At 40.1% G+C, this 19,802-nt stretch overlaps 2 protein-coding genes across 3 annotated transcripts in view; one reads left to right on the forward strand and one right to left on the reverse strand.

Moving 5' to 3' along the window:
* The first annotated feature begins 319 nt into the window (after window positions 1-319).
* On the forward strand, window positions 320-2,733 carry lyz (lysozyme). The gene is made up of 4 exons (XM_023397827.2): window positions 320-488; window positions 839-994; window positions 2,308-2,386; window positions 2,471-2,733. Exons 1-4 carry the CDS (start codon window positions 362-364, stop codon window positions 2,535-2,537), a joined length of 429 nt encoding a protein of 142 aa, XP_023253595.1. The 5' UTR covers window positions 320-361; the 3' UTR covers window positions 2,538-2,733.
* Window positions 2,734-5,944: 3,211 nt separating this feature from the next.
* mbd2 (methyl-CpG binding domain protein 2) overlaps window positions 5,945-19,802 on the reverse strand; it is a 32,248-nt gene continuing 18,390 nt past the window's right edge. Inside the window, exons 6-7 of one of the 2 annotated variants that reach the window (XM_023397884.2) lie at window positions 17,782-17,919; window positions 5,945-6,723 (exon numbers count right to left, since the gene is read on the reverse strand). In XM_023397884.2, coding sequence (XP_023253652.1) covers window positions 17,802-17,919 — 118 coding nt within the window. In that variant the 3' untranslated portion in view covers window positions 5,945-6,723; window positions 17,782-17,801. The remainder of the gene's footprint in view (window positions 6,724-17,781; window positions 17,920-19,802) is intronic. The other variant, XM_023397883.2, reaches the window with a different exon arrangement.

Below are 19,802 nucleotides of genomic sequence, written 5' to 3' on the forward strand. Positions count from 1 at the left end.
GAAATGCATTCAACATGTTTGTCAGGCCTCAAGGACACACAATTAGTTTTGGTGAATAAAACTGAAAGTAAGGCATTTCCAGGAAAACTCTCCAGGGAACCTTAAATCAGGTTTTGAAAGTCAGGTTATTTTCAATCAGCTTTTCTTTTTATTGCTCTTATCTGAAGTTGTGCCAGAGCTCTAACTGAACTTTACCTCGTCAGTCCTTCACATTAGTGTGTATAAACACACTGATAACATGCTCAGCCTGAAAACAAACAGCTGCAACAATATCACAGCAGATTTAGGCGAGCTTCTCGACTATAAAAGGAAAGTGAGCAGCGGCAGCTGTGGAGCAGTTTGATCCAGCAGAGAATCCATCATGAGAAGTCTGGTGTTTCTACTCTTTGTGGCTGTGGCCAACGCTAGACTCTACCAGCGCTGTGAATGGGCCCGAATCCTGAAGAGTCATGGGATGGATGGTTACCGTGGCCACAGCCTAGCCAACTGTGAGTACTAGTCTGTCAGTCTGATACTGTATCTGGAGCATTTACATGCATTTATATCTCTTAACAGCAGTACAATATAACCGAGTCCTACATCATAGACATTTGGCATAACACGCTGTAGCTAGCTAACCACTTGTAAAACCAGCCATTGATTTTCATTTTTTTCAATGCAACATGGAAATCAATTAAAAGATTTGTCACTGTGGGAAATATACTTATTGACTTCTTTGCCGATAGTGAGATGAGGTAAATGTGAAGGTGAAGCTATATTAAGTAGCAGGTTAGCTTAGCTTAGCACAATCATTGGAGACACTTAAGCTGGTCTACATTGTGTTGTGTTTCCTCTGCAGGGGTCTGCCTGAGCAAGCATGAATCGGAGTACAACACCAGAGCCATCAACCACAACAGAGATGGATCCACCGACTACGGCATCTTCCAGATCAACAGCCGCTGGTGGTGTAACAACGGCCAACCCACTTCAAATGGGTGCAACATCAGGTGTGACGGTCAGTGTTGAACCAACACACCCAAAAATTTATCTAGCAGGGACATTTTCCTCCTCTTTTATTACTGCCCACATAGTGATGAGAGTTTTTGTCACCAGTCTCCTTATGTCCTGATCCAACACCAAGCTTAAAAGCTAGAATAGAAAATACAGGATTTCTGATATTAACAGTAACTAGAAAATTCCAGGGAAATTTTGAGTGCCATGGGGGCTAGGGTTAGGGTTAGGGTAAAAAATTTTCTGTGTGTCACTGTAGCGATGACATCACGCAGCCCTTGGCTGTCAGAGGTCAGGTCAGGAGCTGCCGTTGCCATGGCAATGTGAAAATCTGCCCAGAATTTGGCCTCTACATGGCTTCAAACTATTGCAAATTATGAGAAAACCGTTACTTCTTTTCAAAAACCGAAAACATTGTGAGAGACACTGAGGCCAGAAGTTTCTTACAGTCTCTATTTTATTCAGATATTCCTTAAAATGAGTGTGTAAGCTCAGTGCGAAGACAGAGAGAGATTCTTTTGAAAAAAAAAAGACGATTACATTACAAACTGTGAGCACTCAAAGGAGGAGTGCAAATCACTTTTTCTTCAAAGTTAGAGTGAAAGCGTCAGTTGGCTAGAGTGCTTGAAGCAGTAAAAAATAACCTTTATTTTTATTTTTAACTCGAGCTCGCGGCCGAACCGTAAAAAGGAGACAAATAATTCTTTCTGAAAATGTAGACATAGTTGTTGGGATTCATAAAATGTAACTTTGACAGGCAGGGTCTGCACAAAATTTAAACGGGGCTGCCGAGTCCGGCAGCAATACCTGTCTCACTCTCATTGACACCTAATGTAATCGTCTTTTTTTTTTGCCAGTTTGAAGACATGTTGCCTCTTGTTTTATTATAAAAAACAAGACAGAATATGAGATATTTCCCACATAATACATGATGGAGGGATGTGACATTGTTTTATATCAGAGTCTTTTATATCAAGACATTTCTCAAAACCAGAATATGATCAGGGTGACTTTTGAACACTGGAAATAAATCATGTACTCATCCCGGCAGTAGCCCCCGTGGCACTCAAAATTTCCCTGGAATTTTCTAGTTTACTGTTAATATTCTCTTTCAAAGATGTTAAAGACTTGTACAACTCAAAGATAAAGCAAAGTTGTCTTTGTAGTAAAGATGCAAATACAACCTTGTATCAAGGAAAAGTTTGTTTTTTTTGCTTGTTTTTCCACTTCTGTTCAAGCTGTACTTACTGTTCCTTTAATGTCCACTTCAGTTCCCATTGAAGTCCAGACTTTTGTTTTTTTTAAATTTCCTCACAGAGCTTCTGACTGATGATGTCAGTGTGGCGATCAATTGTGCCAAACGTGTTGTCAGGGACCCCAACGGCATCGGAGCCTGGTAAGACCTGATCAAGTGACTACATAGGCTGTGATGAAGCTCCACATGTGGAGAGATGAGTGACATCCTTTTGTCTGGTTTCAGGGTGGCCTGGCGCGATCACTGTCGGAACCGGGACCTGAGCTCCTACTTGGCAGGATGTGGTCTGTAATCAGTACATGGAGCCAGGACACTGTCAGTGACATCCTCATCTTCAGCTGCATCTTCAGTTTAAAGTGAATTTAAACCTTTACTGTCAATGTTTTGGTTTATACCTTTATACCTAATCGGAGAACAGAACTGTGGTGATTTCAACCTGTATCTGTTTTTCTGCTCATTTTAAAACCAGATTAAACAGCTGACTTCAACCGATGACTACTGTTAATTAACATAAATGTTGAAATAAGTTATATGAGGTCCTGATTGACCCCACGTGTCAGTCAGTGTTTAAGTCAAGTTTTCTGTTTTGCTTGCTGTTTCTTTTCTTGGACATTTTTTCTTGGCCCTTGTTAATATTCACTTGTTTCACTCACACTCCACACTCAACAGTTAGAGGTTAAAAGTTTCTTACCATATATTTGTTTGGCTTGCAAAACTTGACTTTTAGTTATTCAGTTGTTCCTTGTGATGTGAGTGGGACATCAGCTGGACTCTGCCCAGATGTCAGCTGATGTCTTTCAGTATTGACTTACAGCCAGAAAATGTTTTGTGTGTACGTTAGAATTGATCCAGATGTGGAAGTAGCATCTTAAAGTCATGCTGTATGTGGGCCAGATTTGCACCATTAAACCGGGTGTATACTGGGCCAGAAGACAAGAAGCATATAGTAGACAAGTGTGGGTTTTATTTTGTTATCTGGGAAGCCATCATAAACCAAAGTGTTGGACAAAGTCAGAGGAAAGCATACACACAGAGTCTGCATTAAAAGTGACTTGATGTTAACCAGATCTCAACTAGTCTCCACCTTAAGCTGGAGTGATGCTTCTCCAGGCTGCACAAAGGCAAACAAAGATGTTCACATATCTGTTGCTTTTTTGTATGTCCAGCTTATATGACAAGTACCTTTCTGTTTTGATCCCACCCCCTGACATAAGTTGAATCAGCACTTTCAATTCAATCCAATTTTATTTGAATAGTGTCAAATCACAAGAGCGTCCGCCTCTACTGGTTGGGTTGAAGGCAGAGTCTGTGGTTGAAGGGAGAGAGAGAGAGAGACAAACTAACTCAAGGTCCGATGACAAGCTTTTTCCAAAGCTTTCAACTGCATCTGGTCCTATATTCAGCAGCATGGTGTTTACCCCTCTGATATGCTCATAAAAGTATGGCAGCTTCCTCCACTGCTACAAACTCGTCTGTATGTGTTAAGCTTTTTGTATTCCTGACTTTGCTGAGACCTAATATTCACATATGTGTTCATCAAGGCTGTACTGCTATACATCAGTTCTTCCTCATAGACCAGAGCCTGTTGGACCTCTCTAACTGAATCAACATTTACAGTCAATGCTTCATTCCTTGTCTTAACTTTGACCAAATGTTCCAAAGGTTCCAAAATGTGGCAGATTAATGCCCATGGTTTTAGAGTGACATCACAAACCTAATTGTGATGTTTGAGTGTAAATATATGAGCTTCATCATGAGCAACTAGAGCATCATTAGCAGCAGAAGCTTCAAGTCTCCAGTTTAACCTCAGCTGGTGTTTTCTGATTCAGAGCACGAACAGAGCCGCTGTAAAAGGATGGAAACAGGAATCCCTGGATGAGGGAGGGAGAGAGGGAGAGAGAGAGAGAGAGAGAGAGAGAGAGAGAGCATCTGGCACTGAAGCAGGAATTTAAATGTGTAGTTGCAGTGATCAGAAACTGGCATCATAGAGCCATTAGCAGATGCAAATGAGGGCAGAGCTGGCAGGCTGGTTTGTCTCACTCTATCTTTAACACACACACACACACACACACACACACGCGCGCACACACAAGCACACAACATGAAGAGTGCACACAAACGCATACAGTCATACAGTCACAAATACAGAATTCAACATCTGGACTGAGAACAGTTTGTGCCAAGTCTGACAGAACAACATCCTGATGGTTTAACTATTCTTAGTCTCACCATTGGAGGAGATGAATGTTACAGTTTGATGTAAAGGTGGTAAAGGAAAGGTCATGGGGTCAATAGATTCTGAAGGGATCATCCTCTGGGAGGAGGAATGAGATCAGGACTGAGCAGGAATGAGATCAGGACAGCACACACACACACACACACACACACACACACACACACACACACACACATATATATATATATATATGTACACAGTGCTGTGCATGAACGTGTTCAATGAAGGGCGTTCATTGCACATTCCTATTTTATGTTAACGCTGAACTGAACATATCAGTTTACAAATGATGAACGTGCCGCTCATGTTTTATGATAGTTTTACTGCACGCCGCATGACGTCTCCATAGACACGGCCCAGTTTGGCTGGTGCTAGCAGCACAGACGGTACAGACGGATTATATTTATATACTGATTCTAAATGTAACTCATGTCTGTGATTCTTCAGTGGTATATACAATAATTAATTTAGTTTGGGAGTGGCAGTGATTTGGGGCTGGTGATGGATGGGTAGAAGGGGGTTCTAATGAAAAAGAAGCCTTTATTTATTTCTTTAAAAATTGAACAAATGAATGTGAACTATTTCATTTTTGGAACTGTGAACTTAAAGAAAAAAAGAAAAAAAGAACTATGAACATGAACTGGTTCATTTTTAACTGCATGAACTGAACTTTGGACTAGTGTGAACTGGCACAACACAGTATATAATGTGTGTATATATATATATATATATATATATATATATATGTGTGTGTGTGTGTGTGAATTTACTGTATTATGGCCTTTGTTCTGTCTACATGTTGCCACGTGATGATATCTCTTATCATTGCTATGATGAAACACACCACAGTATCTCATTTTTAATCGTAATGACAAATTTAAAAACGCAATAGTACAAGACATTACTGTGATAAAACATCTCTAATTAAATGTTAAACTCAGTGTAGAGACTCTTGGGATTATTTTTGAAACAATAAATATATTCAATATAATATATAATATATATCAAAATACATTTTGATCTCGGAGTAAAATCATCGGCTTATTCCTGCTTTGTCCTGAAGTCTGACCCTTCAGCATTAGGATTTAGCATTTGGAAAAAAGTCATTCTTGTTTTCATCACAGCTCTCCTGTCTCAGCAAATCTTTTGGAGTTGAACTCCAGCAGGTCTCAGGGTGAGATGAGGCGATCGATGTCAATCTCCTGTCAGTGTGTTAAATGCAGATCTGGAGCCAGGACATCTTCAGCCTGGTTTAACTCAAAGGCTGGAAACAGGTGTATTTTTGAACTTTAGACAGAGCCAGGGGAGCTGTCTCCCTCTGCTTTCAGCCTTTATGCTAAGCTAGGCTAATCATGGTCTGACTCCAGCTCTGTGCTGAATGTGTAGAATACCTATAATCCACTTCTTCAGAATCAGAGGCTTTAAAAGGTTTAAGAGGTTTTTAAAAAAGTACCGTCAAAAGATTGTGAATATAATCATTTATTTACTCCAGTCCAAGAAATGTACACGTATGTTCTCTTTAGGTACAAAATTTGTCTTAAATAAGCAGTTGTTCTATTTCATATGCATGTAATATTTCATTATTTAATTAAAACCCCTGAAGACTTCTTTAAAACTGATGACGATCTGACACCACAAACAACCAAACTCATTAAAGAGCACATTGAAATTTAGTAGTTAGAGTTAGCAAAAGCCGTCCAGCAGTTTGCAACCTGACATTGGGTTTAATGAGGGCGTTACTTCTGTATTTTTTTATTATCATTTTTTATCAGCATTATATAAAAAGAAAGAGAACTTATACCTGAATTTGTAAAACTGAGACAAGATAAGTGCTTGTTGTAAAGTTTGCACAGATTATAAGTCACAGAAAGAGATTAAAGGCTTCAGTTGCTGCGTTGAGCTGGGAGATCCTCCACTTATTGCTGCTGTTGCTCCTCTTGTTCCCGGTGCAGTTTGTGCTACGGTTGTCTGTTGTCATGTGTAGTTGTTGCTGGTGTTTTTTATCGTTGCTGATGAAATTATTGCCGCGGTTGCTATTGGTCTCCCGAAGCTGACAGATGCACAGTGTGATGTCATCCTTAAAAAAAGGTTTCCTTAACGGTAAGGTTGAAACGATCGCCCACTTAAGACAACGGATCAGTGCAGGTGATGTTTAAGTCTGTGGGTGGTGTGCTTTTGGTTTGTTGTCTGGATGAAGATGAAGATGCTGATGATTAACCTGAGGCTGGCGAGCAGAGGAACTCTGGAGAGAGGCAGAGAGAGATGCAGAGTTAATGTTGTGCATCACACTTCACTCTTAATAGTTGTAGTTCAATGACACAGTGAACAGGAGAAAGTCTGAACAACCTGACGCTCACTCTGTCATCACCTCAGCTGACTGTCTGAACTAGTTCCTCTTATAGTTTGACCAAAAAAACCCCTCAAAAAACTCAAGATCCACTTACTAGCTTGTTCTGGGGCTTTCATCCATATCACAATGTCTTCATCTATTTTTTTTGGAATGTGAAAAGCTATTATGATGATTTCACCCCAACCCCCGTCTGCGTTAGCTTAAAGGCAGGCTCCATCAGCCAATAAAGACCATGTGATACAGTTGAAAGCTCCTGATGAAGTGAGTAAGTGGACAAGTTGATATTGTTCTGTTCTGTTCCAGAGGTCAAACACAAACTTTGATGCATAGGTTTCTTTTGTGTTTGATCATAAAGTTCACTGAGAAAACGGGGACATTGTTAGTAAGTTGGACATTTTTTGGGGAGTGAGGACGACTTTCAGGAAGGAGGGGGCATTTTTGGTGGAGAAGAAATGTTTGAAAGACATTTTTGTAGAGTGAGGACATTTTGGAAAATGAGGACATTGTTTGAGTGTGGGGACATTTTTGGAAAGTGAGCGAGGACAATATTAAACAGTGAGAACATTTTTGGAAAGCGATGACTTGCTTTTTTTTTAAATTGAGGACATCCTCTTTGGACATGGACTCTCTGATCTCTGCTTGCAGGACTTTAGTGGGAGGAGTCAGGTCATCAGGAGAATCAAATTCACCTGGTGGAAGTAAAAGCCTAAAACATGTGAAAGTCAACCTGTCTCTTAAGTTTTGTTGTTTATTTTCTCTTAAGTTGAATTTCTCTTTTAGCTGTGTGATTTTCTGCACCTTAAGCAGTACTGTTACATAACTTTTCATAAATGAGTCCATTTTTTAGGGTTAAGGTCAAAATCAGGTTAGGGGTCGATAGCAAAATATATCCGGCCCATACATGGGCCATATAATTGTTGTCTTCTGGCCCAGTTCCATGGCCCGAATCTGGCTCATACACAGCATGATAGTAAGATGCTACATCCACATCTGGACCAATTCTGGCACACAGAAAATCCTCCAGCTGTCATTCAACATCAGAGAACAGCTGGACAGAAGGAATGTATTATGTCAAACGGGGCCCTCACAAGTATAGAAGTACCAGCAAGTGTGTTAATAATGACTCAGGTCTGCTCTGACATCTTCTGCTAAGAAATAAAATGTGGATATAATTGTGAGGCTCCCTGCAGACACCTCTGCCTTCTCCCTCCGCTGACCCCAAATGGACTCGTTAAACTCGCACTTAAATACTCCACAGCACAGTGTCTCTGCTGTTTCCTCCGCCTCCTGAAGAACAATAAACATCAGTCTCTGGACACAAAATGTCTAATTAATGTGAAGAGCCTCCATGCTAATAATTATCTTCTCCATTAACCCTTCTAAACCTCCTCCCTCCTGCTGCATTAACAAGCGGGGCAGGGCCACAATTAGGATAACTAGTCTGCAGATGCCTTTTGCCTGCACAGAAAACATTTTAATTCTACATAAAACAGCAGAGTGAAGCATTCACGCAGCAGGAGAGCAGGAGCGCTACTATGATGAAAAACGTCACAATCAACAGACTGCTGCTAAAGATGTTATAAGCCTGTCTTTCCATTTTAATCCTTCATTGTGCCGCAAGTGTAATTTGAATACTGAACCACTCTTTGTTCCATTTTGAATCCTCCCCTATTTTATTCTGAATATTTCATAGTTCCATCCTTAGTCCTACCCATTAGGTTGCATTTCCTTCATTGTGCCATTTTAGGTCCTCTTCTTTCCATTTAGAATCCCTTCTTTCAGTTTTGAAGTCCCCTTTGTTAAATTTAGAATCCCTTCTTCTTTCCATTCTGAATCCTCATTTATCTCCCCCTCCGTCATTTATTGTCCTTTGTTTCCATTTGATTATTTAATTATTCTATTTTGAATATTTCATTGTTCCATTTGAATCCACGATTCTTTCAGATTTACTCTTTAATTGTGCCCTGTTCCTCCACTTTTCCATTTTAAATCCTTATTATGCAATTTCGAGTCCCCCTTGTTTCCATTTTGAATCCCTCGTTGTGCTATACTACTGTGCTATACAAATACATTTGCCTTCCCTCCACCCTCAAGTGTTATGCCATTTTAATTCCTACTTGTTACCATTTTGAATCCTTCATTGGACTGTTTTGAATATCTTGTTTCAGTTTTGAAACCTTTATTATGATTTATATTATGATTGATATATTATGATATAATATGATATATTATGATTTATTGAGACCCTTCAAGTTACATTTTGAAGCAGTTTATTGTGTCATTTACCTCCTTCTTCTGAGCCCACCCCATCTTTAATTTTCAACACCTCTTTGTACCATTGTGAATCCCTCAGTCTTGCATTAGGAAATGCAGGTTCTGCTAAATCCAAAAGGACTTACACTGTTTTTGTGTTTCATTGTTTTATTGTCTCAGTGTTAATGTGTCTGTATCTGAATGTTTTCTTCTTCACTGTTTCAGAATTTTCATGTTTCAATTTGATAATCATTGGCTCACTCTTAATTCCTCTCTAATAATTAGAAAATCCTGATAATCTGCTGCTTAATCGAGGCAATTCAGCTGACTGACAGCACGCGCACACACACACACACACACACACACACACACACACACACGCACACACGCACACACACACACTCCTATCACATGGTCACAGTGTTTTGTCAGTCAGCAGTGTGAATCTTTAGTCTGGATCAGATAGAAACACCAGTCTGCACATTTAAAAGAACAGTCCAACATTTAGTGAAATCCTCTTCCTCCTCTTCTCCCCAGAGTCAGAAGAGAAGATGGATAATAGAGTCATCTGTGTCTGTGTTTGTGTTTGTGACATTGTTATTGAATGTAAAAAAAATCTTGGTCTTCACAAAGGGCAGGTTTGCTCCTGACGGTTGCAGCTTTTACAACTTGCATGGCAATTGAAGAAGTTACATTCTACAAACACTTTGGACTGTGGTTATATTGAATGTTGAAGGACTCACAAAAAAACTTAAGCAGAATTTCAACTTTCTGTACAGACATAAAACATGTTTCTCTCTTACAGTCAGCTGTCCTGTCTGTACTGGACTATGGTGATTTTGTTTATGCTCCTCCATCGACTTTTCAATCATTAGATGATGTTCAAATATAATGCTGCAGAGAGAAAAAAGGTGTGTAGTATTGTCAAGAGAGAAAACCACAAACCTCAGGAGACACCACACAGAAACCTTTGTAATCTAATGTGAAGATATTAAGTGATGTTATGTTACTTTTAAAGCCATATTAAGTCTAATACTAAAGGCAGTGGTGTAACGTTATGTATTAGCATCTGACAACAGCAGGAAACTGCTGCAGTGAAACGTCAGTAGCCCAACTAAGTTGGCTAACCTTTTACTGAAGACAAGTTTGATTATTTTCAACTGTTAAACATGCAAATGCACACACAGCTTAACTGTCATTCACCTCGGATAGTCAGGTCTTGTCGACTGTAGTCTGTTATGTTATTAAAATGCACATTCTGGAGAAGACACTGGCACTGTGTGATGGAGGAGAAGCTAAAGATCTTTAGTGCCAAAATCTTCTGAAAATGTCCCCTTCACTATAAATCTCGGTTTAGGGTTGTGCTGATGGACCACAATCTCAGTGATAGACAATCATCAGTTTATGTCTTTGTCAATATTTGGTCTGTTTTCCCATTAATGTATTAACTTATTATTGTTATTATTTGTAGTGTTAAAATAATAATAAATGTACTTCTTTGCGCTGCCATAGTTTCACGTCAGAAACCTCTGTATATAACTGTTGCTTGAGCTTTTAGTGGATTTTGGATATAGAACTAATTTAAAGTAAAAGTTTGAATGCAGAACTCCAGCACTGTGACACTGTGCGATCTGTACATTTCTACTGCTGCTGATGAAAAGTGAGGGAAACTGTCTTAACAACAAAATGGTTTTGGACCTGTTTCCTTTCATTCCTTCTCGTTTTACTTCTGCAGTGTGGAGGCAGCATCAGGGTGCTGCTGACACCTACTGTTCCATGTTTCCAAGAGCAGAAGCTGAGGAGTCACGGAAACCAACTCAGGCATAAAACCAACATTAATAAATAAGCGGCAACAGGACTAACAGCAGCAGGAAACAAGCTGAACAGTCTGAGATTTCTGGTTGTTTCAACAGCTAGAAAGCAGGATAGGAAACGCACACACAAAAACACACACACACACACACACACACAGTCTGGCCGCTGCCCACTCTCTGGTCCAGCTATAAAAACCCATTAGTAATCACTCCTCAACTCTCAGCGGCTCTTTTCACCCAAACGACTTCCATCCAGCCAATCTGCATAAATCTGCATTAATGGACGATTTTACTTTCACAGAAAACAAATGTGCTTTAAAAAACCCTCCTAGTCTGTCGGCTTTCAGAGGAAACATCAGAGAGCAGCGACACACACACACCGTTCATCTGAAAACACACACACACACACACACACACACACACACACACACAAAGACACGACTGCAGTTTCCACTGACAACAGATACATCATGACAGACGTATATGGGCTGAAATAAGGGTCGTTAAGATTTTGAGTTTGTAAATTGATGCTCACAAATTATTCCAAAGTTTGTAAAATCTAAATCTAAAACTAAATCTAAAATAAATCTGCCGGAGAAATTCAAGTTTGTACACACGTAAAAAAGATTTGTAAAATAACCAATAACAACACGCTTGTATCAGGAAACATGGTCACAGTCTCTCCTTCCTGAGTTACAGCATTGAGTAATGACCTGAGGTGTTTTGTCAAAACATTATGATGTCACAGTGAAGTTGACCTTTTGATCTTTTGGATGTAAAATGACTTAATTTTATCCTTATAGACATTTGTTATTCGTTAAATTGTGTCATAATTAATGTATGAATTTGTGAGTTATGACCAAAAACATGTTTTGTGAGGTCACAGTGACCTTCACCTTTGAACTTTGACCATCAAATTCTCATCAGAGCCCTTGAACAGAGAGAGTCGCATCAGTGGAGATCCAAAATGCTCGATGGTCACGTGATTCATGTTGACCTCACATAGTTCCCGCAGGTTTGAAGCGAGCAACTTGAAAACATAAATACAGAGACAGAACTTTGATTGTTGTTAATTAATAGTCATTAAATTGCATTGATTTATTTATATCGAAAATGGACACATGAATGTATTTACATCGATGTGTTTTTTAAGCAAAACTCTGTACTATTTGATAATATACAGTCTATGTTTCAGGATAACAGCTAGTGTTACCTGCCTTGTTGACACTGTAAGGTTTAAGGCTCACCTTGCAGAGGTTAAAGAGCAAGATGCTGTTGGGGAAGAGAAGAATGTTTCAAAGTTCTGATCAGATTCAAGTGTCAGTAATCCCATCGTAGGTGAAGGCTCAGTAATCTTTAGACTAATGTAATCTTTCTGATGTTCAGATAGGACAGACGGAGACTGACAGGTGACTGTCAGTGATTGTCATGAATTCATTTAATAAATCTCTAATAAACACAGACACATGAATAACATGTTAAGCACTTTGTGTCCTTTCCACTGTGCTGTCTTAACACACAGTCTGCACCATGATGAGTATTCAAACACTGTGTTTGCACTTTTTCACAAACAAAGAACATCATTGAGGAGCTTAATATTTGGTTTATAGGAATAAATAAGGAACAGGGAAAGGCTTGTAAAACCCAGGGAGTTGAGACGCAGGTTGTGGTTGCTGTCTCACTGCAGGGAATCTTCAGGCTCCACTGAATCTCCTTTTGGTTCTTGTGCTGAAAAAGAGGGCAAAGACAGAGGACAAAGGGTTAGACACACTCATACGTCTTCTCCTTCATTCAGGTTATCCAAGAAAAGTGGACTTGGTTGTAGATACTTGAAGATGTTTCACCTCTCATCCAACAGGCTTCTTCAGCTCTGAACTGTCTTGTAGTATCTAAAGCCAAGTGTAGCTACCCTCAATTCAACCTTTCCTGGACATTATAGGTTTGGACAGGAAATTGTCTTGAGAGATTATTAAAGTTACAGAGCTTTATCCGTTGTGATCATCAAAAGCTTTTGCTGCTGATGTTAAACAAAGTATGACAAGTAGCATCACTTACTGATGTTTTGTTATTTACTGAGTTTTTTATTTATTTGTTTTGACATGCAGGAAATTTCACGATGATCTTATATGAATTCCTATGAAGTAATAATGTAATTAGTGTATACATGTCCAGTAAGTATAATGTGTTCCCTAATACTGTGGGTTCAACCACTATGGGATATTTATGTGGGTAGACAGAAGTGAATTGTTATGAGGGAACTCTGCAGGTACATTTCGAGGTAGAGCAGTTTGTTCAGACCAAAAAGGGCAAAACTAGGCTGAGAGCAGATGCTGAGGTCAAACAGAGGAGGGCCCCTGCTCATCGATGCTCCCCTGGACCTGTAAATACTGAACTCATAGCTGCTGATCACAGCTGTAGTGTTGAAAGCAACACAAGTATTAACTCTTAATAATTACAGTATTACTTCTTATTTTGAAGTGTAATAATAATAATAATGATAATACATGTTTTGTATTCAGTATGATTCCTTATATAAAATGACTGTATAATAGATATTTACTGTGACTGGACAGTGGTTTATTTGAAACATCAACAATCTCAACATGGTCCTGCACCACACAGCACCTGTGTACTCCTACAGTAACTTACTAATATACACCAACAAGATTACTCATATGATAAAGTAATAAAATACTTTTATTAGTTTTCCTTACCTTTTAAATTTACCGTTTGTTTTCAGTCTTTTTCCATCGTCCCTCTCCCTTTGTCATCAATCCAAAATCAGCTGAGCTGCAAAGTAATATATGGTTATGGTCGATGACGAATGACGAAGCCCAAATACATTCACATAAGGTTTTCATTTACCGTTTAGAAATCTCATCCTCTTAATAATGCACTTAAGCGATGTATCACAAAAATAGCTCTCTTCATTATTAATGCAATATAACATTAGCTCACGCTCCAAAATGGATATTCACACACACCCAATGTTACATTTCACCAATATTTAACTAACCGCACCTCTAGACTTTTACTCTAACGCCACAACGCTGGATGAAATGACATTACGAGACGGGATTTATCAATAGGCGGCTCCTGGTCAATGTTAAGTGTATCCATATACAATATCTAAGTCTAATCTGTTATCTGTTAACTTCCTTAAATATGCTAATTTAGTGGAGGAATCCACTATCATGCTTTAATGCACATGTTAATTAGATTCTTATGTGCTGATAGTATGCAATCCGATTCTATACACGTCTTACCTGTTAAACGTGCATCACAGACGGTATATTCTGCTGCAACTCCGCGGCGCTGCGAGCACTTCCTACTAACTACCAGGAACTATTGAGACGCTCCATGATCCGCCATTGCTGTGAAAAAACGGTCCATTAGAGTGAACGGAGAAGATGCGACTCTCTATTCAAGGGCTCTGATTCTGACCAGTCGTTGAGTCAAAGTGAATGTTTGTGCCAAATCTAAATGAATTCCCTCCAGCTGGTCTTGAAATATAACATTCAAGAGGCCAAAACCAAGAGGACATTTCGAAGAAGTTTTTGAAGAAGTTCCATGAAGCTGTTACTGAGATGTTTTGTTCACAAGGCCATAAGTGTGTTTTGTGAGGTCACCATGACATTGACCTTTGACCAACATAATCTAATCAGTTCATCCTTGAGTCTAAATGAATGTTTCCTCAAGGTGTTACTGAGACAACCTGAAAACACATTTCCTGTGGTTCTGACTGTCGGCGGCGCAGAGGCGTAAAAACAAATGATGTCGGCGACACAAAGACACTGTGAAACAAGACGTGCTTGTGTGAACATCTGTGTGCAGATACAGAACAGAAAACTGCATCTTAAACTGTCAGTGCGTGACACTGAAGTGACAAATACAAATTGTTTTTACGCCTGGATTTGATTGGATTCTGCTTTGTGATTGGATTGTCATTGTCCAATCGGATTCAAGGTGTTAAAAAAGGATTAAAAATCGTACTTTGAGCACTGAGTTTTACGCTTTGAATCGATAAAGAATTTTATAATAAGAGTTTAACTTCACTTTTAGTAGAAGCTGGACGTTACCTTCCTACATGCAGTATGCTAGCTAGCTGTCTTGCTGCATCCATGAAAAATGAGTAGCTGTTCAGGTCGGTGTAAGTCAACTTTAATAAATAACATATTGGGCGCCCAGGTAGCCTCATGGTTAGAGCGTAGACCACATGACCACAATGTCCCCAGTTTTATTCCAGCTACAAGACCTCTGTCTCACCATGTTACATGGTCAACTCTCTACATGATCTACATGATAAATGACAGGTTCAATGGTCCCAGCAAACACCACCACAGCTACTGTTCTCACTTAAAATGACGTCAGCAGGACACATATGTAAGTCACTGTTGATTGGTTAGTACAAACTCACCACCCTTGCAAACAGCTAGGAGGGACACAGAATCAAGCTGATAATGAAGTAAAAATGAAATGGTAATTCAGTCTGATCATGAGGGCAGCTTCACAGTTGAGTTCATGTTCATTATGTAAGCCTGGATTAGTTAAACCACATTTGAAGATTAGGCTCAATTCAGATTTCCATGTAATTTCCTGGTCATATTCCTGCTCTCCAGCGGATGGACCAGTGTTATGTAACCATCCCCCGACCTTTTCTTTAGCACCACCCTCAGGACAAACTGCACTCTGGTGTTAAATCATTTTACAGCAAAAGCTGGACTTAATCTGAACTGGAGTCAGATTTATGTTAAACTGATCTAAGCAGCAGTTATCAGATGAGACTCTTTACTCCTTCAGATCTCAAATTCTGCAGCAAAACATTCACAGTGAGCAGCATGGTGTAGTGCTACCCTGTTGCCACAGCGACCCTGACCTGGATGAGGAAATAGAAGGATGATGGATGGATGTGTGAATTTGAAAGTAAATGTTTTTTAATCTGGTTTTTGTTTACAGGCTCCACAGAGTGAAATACAACCAATAACCAAACAAACTGTAATACAACACACACACACACACAAAAACACACCTCACATTAACCATTACACACACAACAAGCCTACAGCCCATCAATCACACACAGACATACACACAGTCTGTTAGTCTGCTGCATGGCTGACTTTCAATCAGATGCAGAGACTCCCATCAGCATTCACAAGTCTCTCTCTCACACACACACGCACACACACGCACACACACACTGACAGTGGTTCTGACAGAGCAGACCGGTTCTGCTTCTGCATCGTTCAAGACACCGAAACTGCAGCACAGATACTGAGTCATTCATGTCACATCGGTGATTCTTCAGAGCTTTAGTTCTCTACTACAGCAGGTTAACTAAGTTTATTCATGTTCAAAGCACCTTTCAAGAGCAGATGTTACAGTGCTTCACATAAAAAGACAAAAACCACTTTACTAGTTAGGTTTGTAGTATTAGTAGTACAGTAGTTTTCTAGTTCAGTAGTTCAGTAGTTTGGCAGGTCTGTGGTTCTGCAGGTTTTAGTAGTTCAGTACTTTACAAGTTCACTAGTCTGTGCAGTTTGAAGTATGTTAGTAGTTTAATACTTTAGTAGTTTATGAGTTGAGCTTATTGTTTGCAAGCAGTAGAATCACCACCGCGTGGTTGTATGTAAGGCTGTATGATATGCAAAAAAAATCATATCGCGATTATTTTTGGCAGATATTGTGATTTCAGTTGGAATAAATGTTTTCTATTTCATTTTCACTGAAAATAATATATAAAAATGATGATGTTTTGTTGAGTTTTGTACCAGGCAAACACATTCCTTGTCTGGATAATATGATTTGTGGGTCATGGCATGACACACCTCACTCCTGTGATTTGGATATTGCACTTGGCCATATTGAGATTTCGATCATATTTCCATTAATTGTGCAGCTCTAGTTGTTTCCTCCATCAACCCGCCAATCAGGAAACATGGTCACAGTCTCTCCTTCCTGAGTTACAGCGTGAATAATGACCAGAGATGTTTTTGAGAAACATTATGATGTCACGGTGAATTTGAACTTTGATCTTTTGGATATAAAATGTCTTCACTTAATTTTATCCTGATAGACATTTGAGTTTAATTGTGTCATTATTAGATTATGAATTTGTGCGTAATGGTTGAAAATGTGTTTTGTGAGGTCACAGTGACCTTGACCTTTGACCACCAAATTCTCATCAGCTCATCCTTGAGTCCAATAGGTCATTTGTGGCAAATTTGAAAAAGTTTCCTATAGGCGTTACTGAGATATCCCGTTCACGAGAATGGACGGACAACCTGAACCTGGTCCTGACTGGGACAGAGACACGAAAATATCAGCAACCTCCTGTCAGAGGTTAGAAGCTATAAATTAACTCTGTCCATGTATTTCAGAACCAACGCCTTGCACGTATGTAGAATACAAACATCCCTCTGCTCCACATATCCAGGGAGTGAATGTGTCTGAACAGGAAGCTGTAGACCTTTTGAAGCGTCTCATCACTTCAGTGGCTTTTATTTCCCTTCTTTACTTTGACACATCTGTCTTTTTTTTTTTTTTTTCATATTCTGTTTCTGACTGATGTGCACCTCATCTCACCTGCCTGAAAGCAGGTAGTGTTGCCATGACAACTAACTAATGTTAGCTATCAGATTTCCAATCCCATCTGCATCTTATCTGCACATTAGAGAGGGGCCCTTTAACATGTTTTAACATGTATTTCTTCCACACCGTGGACACTGGAATATAAAATGTAAGTTTGTAGATGAGAAAAAAAGTTATTGCTTAACAAAAGAAAATGTACAGATCTTTTGAAACACCTGTCTGGCTTGTGCAGCAGACACGTGAAGAAGAACAAACTGCAGTAGAACCCATGAACATTGATAACACAAGTCACCTGCCTCATCTGTTCTGTCTTCAGGCTGTCTTCCACTCCAACAGCTCTCGGTTGTTTTCGGCGGCCCGCGCCAAACCATCGGCCATCAGCGCCTCCTCCAGACTCCGCCTGGCCTGGTACACTTTCAGCTCCTGCTCCCTGCACACACACACACACACACACACACACAGATGTGGGAGAGGATGTCTCATTGTAAGTCCTGTTCCACAGTCTGCTGGTTTACTATCTGCACACACTCTTGATTTAATGTCAGGAATCAATAAATACACTGAGAGGCTGAAATAAAAGATGGACGCAGCCTCTGTAACGTCACCCACAGGTTTCTGAAGCGAGCTGAGCTGAGCTGTGAGCTGCTCCACTGTCACCATCTTGACAGTGTCTGACTCCGCCCCTAACTCCCAGCTAATCCAAAAATGGTCAAAGAGGTGGAGCTGAGACTTTGGTGCATGCCCGTTTGTGGCAAGCATCCACCTGTCACTCAAAGAGGCCAGGCCCTCAATTCTCCATAACTTTAAGTCTTAATAAAATGTCAACAGGTGAGTTATATAAACAGGTGTCATGAAGGACGATATTAGCTCTAGAGACTAAAACTGTTTTGGTAACAGGCTGCAAACATGTTTATTAACTTAAACTTTATTATGTTTCTGCTGTAAAGTTGGACATTGTAACATGGGAGTCTATGGGGACTGACTCACTGTTGGAGCCAGACTCTAGTGGTCATTAGAGGAACTGCAGGTTTTGGCTCTTCAGTGTTCGCTTCATGTTTCAGCCTCAGAGGTCGATGCTTGGTAAATGACAAGTTCAACTCTTAGGCCGCAATTACAATCCCTTATGGACACACATGGACGTGTAGTTGTTGACAAAACTTACATCACGCTGACCCAAGTGAACCCTCACATACTCACGGATATGGAAATTATGACACTCGCTTTAATTTTAGGTGTCCACACAGTTCTGGCTGTTGGTCAGACTGACATCAGTCTGCTGAGGTTCCACTTTTAATACACAAATTAAAAAGACAAAGAAACAAGATGACCTCAGATAATTAAAAAACAGAGTTGAACCTTTCAGCATATGAGCAGGTCGTCGTGAACTCAGACGACTCCCTCCTCTCAGAGGCGACATGTGTGTTTGTTTCTGTTTTCTCAGAGAAAAGATGTCCGCCGCCTTTTGTCAAAGGGTGTAGGGTGTGTGTGTGTGTGTGTGTGTGTGTGTGTGTGTGGTGGTGGTGGTGGTGGTTGGGGGGAGTCTGATGTGGATGAAGAGGAGAAGAGAAGATGAAAAGGTGGAGGAGGGAGAGGAGAGGAATGAGAGCGATTTAGGATGACAAGCACATTCAGCTGGAGGAGGGAAGAGGGAGAGAATTGGAAATTAATGGAGGGGAGAGATAAGAAAAGAAGGAGGCAGGCTGGAGGGAAGGAGGAGATATAAGAGGAAAGGGGAGAATGAAGAGAAGAAGGAAGGTAATATTAAAGAAAGGAAACAGGGATGGAAGAAAGGGAAGAATGAAAGGAGTGAATGAAAGAAAAATATAAGGAAGAAGGAAATGAAATGAGGAAAAAACAGGACAGAGGAGGGGAAGGACAAATATAGATAAGGAGAATGAATGAAAACAAGGAAGGAAGGGAAGAAATACTGGGAAAGAAAATAGGGTGTAAGGAGGAGGAAAAGGAAGGAGAGGAGAGGAGACGAGGGAGTGAAGGATGCAGTGATGTATTCCAGTGATTCTGCTGTAATGGCTTCAGCCAGCTGTTCTCTACTCGGTTTTCCACTGGACACGAACAGGGACACACACACACACGCACACACGCGCACACGCGCACACACGCACACACACACACACACACACACACACACACACACACACACACACACAGTCAGTATGTGTCCCCACAGTGCCCCCTGCTGTCAGGTTTCAATAACTGTCTGTGTGTTTTAGGTGGTCTCAGGGGTAATTTGATTCTGTAGATCACAGAGAGGAGGGGGGTGGGGATGGGGATGGGTGTGTGTGTGTGTGTGTG

Source organism: Seriola lalandi, unplaced genomic scaffold (genome assembly GCF_002814215.2).
Source record: "Seriola lalandi dorsalis isolate HSWRI2012SDOR001 ecotype SW California unplaced genomic scaffold, Sedor1 jcf7180002054939, whole genome shotgun sequence".
NCBI classification, from domain to species: Eukaryota; Metazoa; Chordata; class Actinopteri; order Carangiformes; family Carangidae; genus Seriola; species Seriola lalandi.

What these genes read in the sequence shown, in the direction of transcription:
- lyz (XM_023397827.2), top strand. Translation starts at nt 362, where the DNA reads ATGAGAAGTCTGGTGTTTCTACTCTTTGTGGCTGTGGCCAACGCTAGA. An exon ending in TGGCCACAGCCTAGCCAACT is followed by an intron (nt 489 to 838) that starts GTGAGTACTAGT and finishes TTTCCTCTGCAG; the next exon opens with GGGTCTGCCTGAGCAAGCAT. An exon ending in GTGCAACATCAGGTGTGACG is followed by an intron (nt 995 to 2,307) that starts GTCAGTGTTGAA and finishes ATTTCCTCACAG; the next exon opens with AGCTTCTGACTGATGATGTC.